At 33.5% G+C, this 13,108-nt stretch overlaps 1 protein-coding gene across 1 annotated transcript in view; it reads right to left on the bottom strand.

The window, feature by feature from the left end:
• Nucleotides 1-8,471, bottom strand: part of LOC136971822 (glutathione S-transferase 3, mitochondrial-like) — a 36,497-nt gene extending 28,026 nt beyond the window's left edge. Inside the window, exon 1 of the mRNA XM_067266324.1 lies at nt 8,196-8,471. Within this exon, the coding sequence (XP_067122425.1) occupies nt 8,196-8,351 (156 nt within the window). The 5' untranslated portion in view covers nt 8,352-8,471. The remainder of the gene's footprint in view (nt 1-8,195) is intronic.
• Between the last annotated feature and the right edge of the window lie 4,637 nt (nt 8,472-13,108).

Genomic DNA, 13,108 nt, shown 5'->3' with positions numbered 1-13,108 from the left:
GTCCCATTGTGGGTCATGCCGAACCCATAATAGGTTTGCTAAAAGAGGCCCTCTTAGTGCTACTGAGTGGAAAGAGTTTAAAAAAAGAGTCAAACTTTCATAGAAAGTTTTTCAGAGGGACATCCGTCCTTGGCAGGTCGCTCACGTGTCGCATTGCCTTACTCAGTAAACCATACAAAACGTAATACAGTACATATTTTTGAATACTGTTTCCTGTTTTTAATACTGTTTCGATCGGATGGCCAAGCAGTTAAGGTGTCAGCTTACTGCTCTGGGGACCCGGAAAAAAGTTCGAGCGGGTCAAAAAATATCCCAGAAATTTTACTGGGAATCATCTTTCCCTTATATATCGGCTCTCATCCCTCACCCCCCGTTGTGGGTCTGGACTAATCCATGGTTAACTTGGTAAAAAGACCCTCTAGTGTCCTCAGTGCCGAAAGTGCAGGTTTTTCTTTACAGCATTTTTTTGTGTGTGTGCACTAAGAAGGCTTTTCTTCCATGCCCATTATAGATTCCATCAGGTCCAAAATGGGGTGAAACAGGGACTGGGGTCCGCCATTTTGACAAACGGCTGCCATTTTTTTTAAAATGGCGGCCGTTTTTCAAAATGGCGCTGGTAAATTTTCGATAATTTGCAAAATTTCGATTTTTTATGCTTAATATTAATATGTTTTTGTACAATAGTCTCATTTCGAATATTTTTCTACATCACTTATCGAATAAAATACTATTTATAAATAGTAACTTATGCGAAGCGTGAACGAGGCGAAGCTACGAATCGCGGCGTTACTAAGCGAAAAATTAAAAACAAAAGAATAGCTGAAAAACACAGCTTTTAGCTTTATTTTCTCGGCTTTTTTTCAGCTGAAAAAAAAATAAAACAGTGCTTTTTGTTATAATAAATAACGCATCGCTCGTAAGGACGTCACTTTGCGTAAGGACCATTAAAACCGCCAAAATTTTATAATATTACGAAGGAAAAATATTTTAAAATAATTTTATTACGTTATATTCACGTATATACACGTAATACATAAAGTTTTATGATACAGCAATTTCATTTTTCTTTTTAAAGATAAGTAGAGCGTGACTGACAGACGTGGAAGTATATTTTTTTACTTATTAAAAACTGTTTTTAAAAATATATACGCCGTTTAAATAAAATTATTAAATTCTACAACGAGTCTTCGACATTTTCCATAATTTTTCGTGAAATTTTTGATGAAATTTCGCGAAAAATCTGTAATTTTAGACGAACACAAAGAGAAAAATTTAATATCTTAATTCTATTCAAGCGAATATGCAGACAGACGAGCGTAAAGATTTTTTATGTGTTATTGACCTGTAATTAATTATAAATGTGCCATTTACAATTGCCGAATTTAATATAATTGTACAGTACATGTTAAAACTTCTCCGTCTGTCTGTCTGTCTGTCTATCAGCTGTAATGGAATTAAAATTATAATAAACAAAATGAAAATTCTTTGCGTTTTAATTCTGTAAAAACGAACAGACAAACACGAGATTTTTTTAAAGCGTTCTGTCTGTTTGTTCGTTTTAATGAAATTAAAACACGAAGAATTTTAATTTGCATTTATATTATGAAAATATAATTATAAATTTTAAAAATTTAATACGAAATCGTGTCAGTTTGTCTGTCTGTACACACAAATTTAAATGAGATATTTCACAAAAGTATTGAAAAACGAGTCATCTGTCGCTATCGCTTTGACTGTCTGGTGTCTGACCTATTTTTTCGATCGATTTAGGTTAAATAGACTTTTAAACTGTCAAATTATGCAAATTAATCGTTTTTATCTCGAGACGGGGGGTTTATCCGCTTAACTACTTAATATTATAGAATTACAATGATATTTTTATATTATATTAATTATATTCTGATAAATTAGAATGCGTAAAGTCTTGTATCCCGTTTGTCTGTATGTCTGTCTATCTGATTGCCTATCAAACGTTTAGACATCCAGATATAACAAGAATACTATACATGTGGAAGAATATGTAGAAGAGTGATTAAATGATTAAATATCTGTCTGTATTAACACGTTTAATTTGTAGACAAACAGACAGGTTTCAATCATCACCAAATTTTTATCGAGAATGTATTTTAAGTTGGTACGAAAATTTTGAAAATTTTACGCTTTCATCACGAACATTTCACGAGATATCTCTTTAAAACGTCCGAACAGACACGCGAACAAACTACTTAATTAGCTAAGAATCGCCAAATTTTATCACTTAATATTTTTTCTAAACCCATCGAGAACATCGCACTTATCCTAAAATATCAAGACTCCAGTTATTAATAATTAAACAATTCTTTGATATTTTGAAATAAGTACGAGTAAGTCCTGTATGAGAGTTTTCCATAACAGAATAAACTCTGAGATTTTTGTTTTTGTTTTGTTTACTCAGATTCATCTTAGAATCCCCTTTCCCTCTTAGAATCCTCATCAATTGGAATTTTCTTTCCTTCTAAGAATCATAATCTTTTAGAATCCTCTCTTTTTAGACGCCTCTTCCCTCTTAGAATCTTTTTTTTCAGAATCTTTTAGAATCTTCCTCTTTTCCTAGATTCCTTTTTCCATCTTAGAATCCTCTTATCCTCTCAGAATCATATTCTTTTAGAATCCTTTTCTCTTCTTGGACTCCCATTCCCCTCTCAGAATCGTCATCTCTTAGAATCCTCTTCCCTTCTTAGAATTCCCTTTTTTCTTTCAGAATTATCATCTCTTAACATCCTCTCCTCTTAGAATCCTTTTCTCCTAGAACACCTCTTTACAAAGAGACTGATACTTCAGCATCGTGCTTGATATTTTAATATAACCAAGAGCTAAAGACATTTCATTCACTCCATTTTAAATTCGGATACCTTCAGATTTTCCGATAATTTCCTTTCTTCCATTTAAAAAATACCGCATAAATTCTGATAATTCTGTCTTAATTGATCAAAGCGGTTGTATAACTTTACATAAAAGGAAAATATATAAAAATATATTATTATTATTATTATTATTATATTTTTAACCTTGAATTTAATTTGATTTAATTTCATACAAGGACAGACACACATACACACGCACAAACTTGATTCGTTTGCTATAATAATAATTTTATGAATTATTGGAATTAGTAAATTATATCCTTGTTAAACCGGCTTTAAAATAAGAACAGAGCTCGAATTAATTGTATTTTGCTCTTAATACAAACACAGCATCATCATCTTCCCCTTCTTCAAACATAATAATTAAATTATAAAGCTGAGTACTGACTAATATAATTATTAATACAAAAAGGAGTTTCAAAAGATTGTGAAAAATCATTTCAAAGTGTCGATGTATGTGTCTATTCGATACAAACACCGACTGACACAAACTATTGATATACTAAAAACCCTCATTATAACTATTTCATAATCCTTACATTTGATTTACTCCTACACTAAATCAACTGTAAGCAGGGCCGGCCTTCTCGATAAAGGGGCCCGGGTGCAAGAAACTATTTGGGCCCAAATGTTTTTCTAAAATAAAAAAATTTACAAACACGAACATATATTAATGCATGTTTATTTAAAGCGTGATTTTGTTCTTGCTAATACATTAATTACTTCAGAAAAATTACTAAAATTACTGCATTCTTGATAATGTTGGGGCCCCCTCAATCGCGGGGCCCCGGTGCGTAGCATCCGCCGCACCCCCCGATGGCCGGCCCTGACTGTAAGGATTATAAAATAATTATATTGAGGGTTTTTAATATATTAAAGTTTCTAACAGAGATAGAGAATAGACAAACATACCGACTTTGAGGTAATATTAAATATTACCTCAAAATATATTAAAATGTTATCTTTTATGCAGCCTGAACTAAAATAAATACACCAGAATGTGTGTATTTATTAGAGGCATTAGAGGCATAGTTTTATATAAATTCGCAGAGAAATAGGGCCTGTCAGAGATAAATTAGGGCCTGAGCTATATGGAATTGTTGCCCCCTTGCGAAGGCCCCTCCGAGTTTACGGCTATTTGTTTTTTGAAGAGTAACCTCAGACTATAATGCGTATAATGTAATGTGAAGTCGATACGTATGTCTATTCTCTGTCTTTGATAGAAACTGTTTAGTATACTAAAAATCCTCGATATAACGATTTTATAACCTTTACAGTTGATTTAGTGAAGGAATATATCAACTATAAGGGTTATAAAATCGTTTTATCGAAGGTTTTTAATATATTAAACAGTTTCTAACGAATACCGACTTCACATTAAATCATACACATTATAGTCTGAAGTTACTTCTGCGAGAACACAAGGGGCCCACATTTCTTGAGGCCCTATAGATTTTTGAGCCAAATTTTTTGCGATTTTTTAAAAATAAACTGACGTAAGTTTAGCTCTGACAGGCCTTAATTCGCTGTGCATTTATATAAAAACTATGCTCGCACTGTATTTATTTTATGATTATTTTAGTTCGGGACGGATAAAAAATAATGTTTTACATCAAAATAAACGAAGCAAAGTCAATAAAAGGGGAAGGGGGATAAAAAATGACCTACTTCTCGTTACCTCACGTGATACTTGATAAATAAGTGATAAGTGATTACAGTGCCAAAATTACCCAATACTCTTCTATTTTTTTTTACTCTATTTATTATCGGATAGCGTTAGATCTTTAAGAATAAATCATTAATTCGCATTATTTTTTAGTTAAATAAACCATTAAGAGGCCCTTCATCAGACAGATCGATATCGATATCTGCATTTCTGACGTAATAATAGTTATTATGGCCTTACAGATCAATTGTCTGTTGCGTGCATGTGAAGAGATGCTCCCGCTTATATCCATTATATCGACCCTATTTTTCTATAAATTTATTTAAAATTCTATGCCTTTTGCACTATTAATTAAACACGTTAAAAGAGGCCCCATTTACTACTGTTTACATGACCAATATATTACAAAATAGTCAAAATTAACGTCCTTAATACATGAAAAATGCGTTAGAATGAATTTATAACGAACGTTCTGAGGCCTCTTTTTAAATTTCGGGCCTTGGTACAGATCAATTGCGTTTATCACGTATATGTGAAGAGATGTCTTCGGTTATATACATTATACAGATCCTACTTTTATGCCATTTGTACTATTAATTTATAACACGAGCCTCTTACACGTCAAAGAGGCCCAATTCACTACTACTTCTATGCCCTAGTATATTACAAAACAGAGTTAAAATTACTGCAACTCCTTGACACAACAAATGCATTAAAATGAATTTATAACGAACGTTCTTGAGGCCTTGGTCAGATGATTTTATGTCCACTTAACGAGAGGACCTGGTATTAGGCCTAAATGAATTACAAAAAGCTGCTTTTACGTTAAAATTTAAATAATCAGTAGCGTAACCAGGAAACTTATTTAAAAAGTTAAGTTGGTACTGGGTTCGCGCCTGGCCATGGGGCCTTCCACGTACAGTTTTCCGGGTTTTCTTCACTTTAGTAACACCCAAATAGGGCCCACTTTCCTCCCGGGTGGCAAAATTCTTCGTTGCCTTATACAAATATAAACAAAAATGGAGCACACAAAAGGGGCCCGCTCCATCCCGAGCTCCATTCAAGATCTTGTCGGGCCCTATATCCGCAATAGTACAGGGGTAAATTGAAGTTTGCAGTTTGCACGTTCTAATTTGAGCCCTCCCCTGTGATATGCTGCTGAGAATATACTAATATTTATTTTACTACAAGACACTTCCGGTGTGTTTGACGTTATCGATTTTCTACCCTTTTGTTTGTCCGAAATATTATAATTACTTAATTTCTACTCGTTATAACACGCTTCCTATAGAAATTATTATTCAAATAGTTTACTGTCAGTACACAGAATTACTTAATAGACCTGTGTAAACATTAATTGCACGGCACCGAATAATTTTTTCCGTTTTAGACAGGTTTTACTGTGTTTTGCACATCATATATATGAGTTATGCCCATTGTAAATTTTAATATATACAAATTTTTAATGCTTTTTTACTGTAAAAATTGTTTTGTTTTATTTATTATATGATATAATACCGTATAAATATTTCTATATAATTCCCCCCCTCTCGAATGAAGCAAAAGCCCCTGTATTGAACATTGGTCGTGGGTTCGGACCTTCAGGGTTTTCTTCACGTCAGTAACACATAAATAGGAAAAAAATATACGGTTTAAAACGGACGTAAGATTTGCAAAATACAAGAAACCTGTCCAAAACGGAAACCTGCCTAAAACGGGAAAAATTCTCCGAAACGGAGAGACTTGTTTTACGTTAAAAAAAAAACCTTGTTCATAACGGAAACTTTCCAAACCAGAAAACACATTCGATTCCCTGCTATTCCGGTTTACACAGGTTTTACTGTATAAGTAAATCATTCATGATTTGTGTACAATGTATATAAATTTAAATTTCTAATCTGTATTTCCCATTTAACTTATTCACCATGCTCTAATAGAAGAAAATATCACTATTTCTTTATATATATAATTTATTTGTATGCTTGTTTGTTCGTTTGTCTGTTCACTGTACGTATTTCATCTTAAATTCTTAAGACATGCTCTAATTGTTAAGGAAGAAAGGGCTCTAAGATATATAAAATCACGATAAAACCTCCAAAAAATAAGTAAAATACAGAAAAAAGTAAATGAATAACTTTCTTTTTTGTGTATTTCGCTCCTGTGAGCATCAAAGAGGGTCTTTTTCAATCATAACCATCGTGGGTTTGCCTGGCCCTCAATTGGGATGATCGGTCAATGAGGAACGAGGCCCTACGTATCGATATCAAAGACAGACTACCCATAAAACATGTTGGGAGTGACGCACGAATTGATCCTGGGACCCCCGGCTTTAGGTTGGTGTCTTAATCGTCTCCGTCATTGAATGGATCGTTAACGATATTATAATTATAAAAAATAATTTATAAAATTAAGTAAATGAAAAACGAATATAGGTAGTCCTTTATCAAATAAAGAAGAAATATCGTTTCAATGATTTTAACAAACAGTTTTGAATGTAGATATTTTAACGGTGATTGGCTGCTTCTATTTCTTTAGTCCAATAGTCGTTAAGATCGTTTAAACTTTTAAATTTCGTAGATGATGACGTTTATTTTTTGCAATTCGTGTTATTGTTTTTATTGTCTGTCAATTTATTTACATGTAGGAACCTTCGTGACGTATCTATTGAAGTAAAATTTATGAATGAAATTGAAAATTAAAATTTTTTTAATGAATTAATAAAAATTATAAAATTTTAATGATTTTTTTATCATAAAATATTGAGTTTTTTATATCAAGTTTTTATTTTGAGTCCTTTTGTGCTGATTTACTTTGCATACCGAATACGCTTGCTTCTATGAAAAAATTCAATCTAAATTAAAACATAAATTAATTTTAGTGGAAAAAAAAGCGCCCGGGTTCGAGTCCGGATCAAAAACATCGATATTTTCTCGTTGTTTTTAACTAAAAGGCCTCTTTTCCATGCCCATCACGGGTTCGTCCAGATCTACAATGGGAGACGACCGAGTAGTGGGAAACGGGATTCGATCCCCTATAGGCTACTCTAGGATTTTTGGTTGGCACTTTAACCTCCTCGGCTATCAGTCCATCTGCTTTTTGGGCTGTCCATTCCATTGTATTATGCGAATACAAATATCATTGCTTAAACTTTTCATAATTAATTAGTTTCTAATGGTTTATTTGTTTATGGCAACGCTAAACATGGGTGATCTGCCGAGGAGGATGCCTCCCGGGAGGATTTTCTATGGAAAATTGGCCCTACTAAAGTGTTACTAACGTGAAGAAAACCCGAAAAACTTCACACGGCCAGCCCATTGGGGAGGCGCGAACCCACGACCAGTGTTCGGTGGTTGGTGGCAAAACCACTCGACCATTGGCGGGCACTACGGTTTTTACTGCTTACCTGACTTATATCACTGAAATCAATAGTGATTTCAAGAGGTATGACAAACTATGGCAATACATGTTCATCATCCGGATGGCGTGTCTAAACATAATGAGCTTTTACAAGAGAGTCCGGATTCGATTCTCCATAGAAGGTGACTATTTTCACTGTCACTCAATTATTCCGAACAATATTAATCAAATTAAGGAATATTCCCATTTCTATTCAGTGAAATGCTTACTTGCAATCTTTCAATTTTGTGTTCCTGCTGTACACCAATGGCCGAGTGGATAAAAGTACTGAACATTGATTCGCACCTCGTCAAAGGACTGGCCATCTGGAGTTTTCTCACATATCTAACAAACAGAGACCAATTTCTAATGCTCATGTGTTGCATTGTCTTCTTCCATCAATCCGTTTTCCTTCTGAGTAAAGCATTATTCTTCAAGACCATTGTATAAACATACTAGTACTCATTGTTTTTTGGTGTATTCTCTGAGCCAATCATAGCTCTTACTGTAAATGAATTATTATTTTCAATTCTAGGTCTGTTTATACGAAAAAATTACTCTTTACTGTTCGTTCGATTACACAATGTAATTTGCGTATTTTTCATTTGCAAATTGTACATTAAATGCCGATTTTATGTATTTATAAGTAATAAAAATAACAATTGGATATCGTGTGACAGTACGGAAATTTAAAAGTCAATTCTGTACATGTAAGCATTGTGATGATAAAATCAATTTCGTAACGTATAGTAGTTATTTTCCTAAGTGCAATTTAAAATAAAAATATTCTGCTTTTGATTCGCTGAAATCCGTCATATTGATCCATCCGATGCCGAGATTTCTGTATTTTTATATGCCAAAATGAGAACTAAACATATAGGTAATGGATAAACAATGTAATGGTAATAAATTCTTAAATTTTAATAGGCCCAATCAATAGCCACTTTGCATTTATATAGAGGCCAATTTTCCACAGACTACTTCCAGGAGGTATCTCCATGCGTTGTATTGCCTTATTCAATCATTCAATTCCTTTTAAGCCCACCAATGGCCGAATGAATAAAATCTCCAAACACTAATAGTTAGTCGTGGGTTCGTGCCTCGCCAACGGGCTGGCCACGTGGAGTTTCCGGATTTTCTTCACGTTTGTAACACCTAAACAGATCTAAGTTTCTATAAAAGACCTCCTGGGAGGCATCCCACTTCGGAAGATCGCCCACGTGTCGCGTTGTCGTATACAAATAAACCAAACCACTTGGAGAATCGAAGAATGAATCAGATGTGTTTTACAGTGGCTATTTTCTACTGAAGCATACACCTTTGAAACAAAATTCTATTGAATGTTGAATCATACCACAACATAATATTGAAGCAAGCATGTCATTCAATCTATTGCAACATTACGAAAGTGTAGTGTCGAGTTATGGGAGTAGCAATACGAATGTACTGAAGTTGTCACATGATATGAATTCGTATCAAGTGACGTCTTCAACACGTTCGAGTTGCTACTCGCGTAATTAGACACCAGGTCTCTGAATGTCTTTCTGATTGGTAGATCAATACACAAGGCGGAAGCTAAATGTCCAGACTACTACTATGGGATACCAGGTTCGAGTCCGAACTACAACCTCATAAATTATCATTGATCTAGATGAGTTAAATCCCCGCCCTTCATTGTAGGATTGCCCTCATTGTGGGCATGAACAAAACACTGTGATGGGCATACAAAACGGTCTTAGTGTGTGCAGGATGGGAAGCGTTGAAGGAAACTGGATTCATGAGTTTTTTTTATATTTTTCATAAATTGCATATTGTTAATGGTAATTTAATGATAAACTATTAATGATAATATACCAGTTAGGTAATAAAATTTGAAATAAATTCGCATATACTTTTAATCACAACACTAATTTTTGCATGTCTAAACTTGTCGTGATTATGAAAATACTTATTTTTTGAGAATTATCTGCTAGTATTTTTAAATTTTTGACCTGGTAGCAATTTTAAACATAGGAAAACCAACGCTTTTCTGTAGGGCTTCGCACTTTTAAGGCCATTGGATACTTTGGATTATTCAACCCCATTACACAAAATCTATTATTATCTGAGATCTTAAACTTTGTAGAAGATCAAATACGATAATGATGAGTGAGAGGATTCGTAATACAAGGCAACGTAAAACATGGGAGATCTATCAAGGGGAGGTTCCTCCTCGGAAGACTTTTTATGGGGAAACTTGCCATATTTAGGCGTTAGACACGAAGAAATCCTCAAGATTTCTTCAAAATTCATGACCAACTTCGGTGTTCGGTGGTTTTATCCACTCGGCCACTTGTGGGCCACCACCATATTTAGTTTTGTAACTGTTTTAAGCTGATGTAAGTTTGAATTCGAAATATCTGCAAATTATTATCTTTGCATTTTGCAAAGAAATAGAAATTAATGGAAATAATATTCAGAAACACAATTGTCCGAAGTCACTCGAGGTTTTATGAAATTATTAATCAAATTTTACAGTTGGGTATATAATTGGACGTTGAAATGAAAACAGCTGAATCAAATCAAAAATTAAATAACACTCGCCATTACTCATCGAATTTTGATATTTTGAAACAGATTTTTAAATAAAAACTTGACAATATTATAAATTTAGATGCAAGTTTTTAAAATATTTTGAAATATTTGAAAATAAGTTGAAATTTTGCAAATTTTTGATATGATTTATGCAATCTGGTAGCTGTCGTTTAGGAATGAATCGAACAGTAGTGCGAGAAAGGCCAAGTGGATATCCACCGATGGCCAAGTGGATAACATCTCTGAAAACTGGGCATGGGTTTGCGCCTGAACTACAGGATATGTTCCGAGTTTTCTTCACGGGTCTAACACTTAAATAGGGACCAATTTTTACGTTGAAACTCCTCCCAGGAGGCATCTACTTCTTGGAAGATCGTCCATGTGTTACTTTGTCTTATTACGTCAATCGGATCAATGAGAGTCCGAATTCGATTTCCTTCTTATGAAAATGAAAGATTGTATTATTCTATCCGAAATATTTGAAAATTTCTATTGAATATTCATTATAACGAAGTGAATTACATGAAATGTAAAGTAATATATTTCCAGAGCACAGATCTTAGAGAATTTCAGATTGTCAAAGATCTTTTCTAGAAATTAAAATAGCGATTAAAGTGTGAAGAGGGGAGACGAGGCAAATATGGCCCACATTTCTCCGAAACTAATAAAATTATAAGAATCAAATCAATAAAACAAATAATAATAGAATTTTCATCGTTTATATCCCGCTTCTTGCATACAATACTAAATTTTGAGACACTCTCCAGAGAGCTGGTCAAATCGCTTTTTTGGCATTCTGATGAAGGCATCTTTTCTATCATTACAAGTGTTGTTATCATGCTATCGAAAATCGTAAGAGAAAACTTGTGTACAGTACATGAACGTACGCAAAGAATCCAAACAAGAGAGTTCAATAAATTCAATATGGCATATTCACACGATAGTAAAAGTTAATATTAACCGTTGAAATGGGTCAAGTTCGGGAAAACGAAACATAAGATAAAGTTCAGGTCAAAATAGTTAAGAGTTTGTACTATTTCACTATACAGGATTTGGGGGCCCACCAGTGGCCGAGTGGACAAAATCATAGAAAACTGATCGTGGGTTTGCGTCTCGCCAACGTGGAGCTTACTGGTTTTTCTCACGTTTGTAACACCTAAATATGGGCCAAAACTGGCTCCTATTCAAGGTCAAAGGCGAAGAAAACCTGGAAAACTCTAAGTAGCAGCTTATCGTCGAAGCGCGAACCCAAGACATCAGTATTAGGTGCTTTTATCTGTTTAATCACAGGTGGGTAAAAACAAATACACAGACGTATGTATAACTTAATTAATACACAGTTATTTTTAAACTTAAAACGTTATTTTAAAATTTTATTACAGTTAAAACACGGGGAAAAAATCGTAAATTTTCCAATAATTTCATCCATGTTTTAAGAAATTGGAAAATTATTTCATTTCATAACTACTTACAATTATTTCGTAGCACAAAGTAATCGGTATAATAAGAAAGTAACAAGGAAAAAGCCATCTATTTTTAGTTTTAATTTATTTATTGCTCCTAAGTTTCCTTCACTTGCTCATATTACTGAAAGCGCGTATCACGTTTCTTACTGATACGTCCGGGATCGATTCCCGTCAATGTACTTACTATACACGAAAATTAGCCAACAGACTATAGGAATGTCGGTGTATTATCGATATATAATTTAAATATGTTATTTTATAACGATCGACAGATTTTTATTCAAATAACATTAAATTTAAGTTACACGTATCCTCGATATATTGTCGTTTAACATATGCTGTCAACATTTTTCTGATCGTTAAGTTAGGCGAGACCCCTTTTGTGTTAGTTTGTATAACGTAAAGCTATGTTACGCAATATCAATTATTACATGATACTTGATATTGTGCAAGGTCTAATCTTTAACTCATACCGGAACAAGATCTATGATTCATGTTGTACTAGAATATGATTTGGAATTCTAGCTCTTTGCTAGAACATGTCTGTAATTCTGTTACTAAAACAAATTTGAGATTCTAGCAGTTACTAGTCTGGAATTCTAGCTGTTAGTAGGATAAGTCTGGGATCCTAGTTTGTGCTAAAATATGATCTTGGGTTCTAGCTCTTTGCTAGAACATAAGACCATAATTTTTATATATATTTATAAAAGGCTAAATTTGGGGAATTTTTGTGTTTGGAAACGACCCTACTAGCTATCCTTTCATAAAACTATAAAAACAAACAGAAACAACTAGGATTCCAGACCTTATTCTAGGATGAACTAGAATCCCAGACTAAAGTCTGGAATCCCCCAAATTTAATCTTTTATATATATATATATATATATATATATATATATATATATATATAATATATATAATATGATATAAAAATAGTATAAACGAAAATTTCTTACGATCAGTTATAAAAATCTGTTTGCTTTGCTTCATTGATTTCATTCATATACAGTATATTTATGGCTTTTGTGTGGAGCCTCTATTCCTCTCCGAAAGACAGAAATGTATGAATAGAGGTAGGGCCTCTCCACGCTTGCGACTGTCAG

The sequence above is a fragment of the Centruroides vittatus genome, unplaced genomic scaffold (assembly GCF_030686945.1).
Source record: "Centruroides vittatus isolate TY-2023 unplaced genomic scaffold, ASM3068694v2 contig_2726, whole genome shotgun sequence".
Classification (NCBI taxonomy): Eukaryota; Metazoa; Arthropoda; class Arachnida; order Scorpiones; family Buthidae; genus Centruroides; species Centruroides vittatus.
The sequence above is the reverse complement of the archived record's forward strand: the minus strand, read 5'-3'. Positions and strand labels throughout refer to the sequence as shown.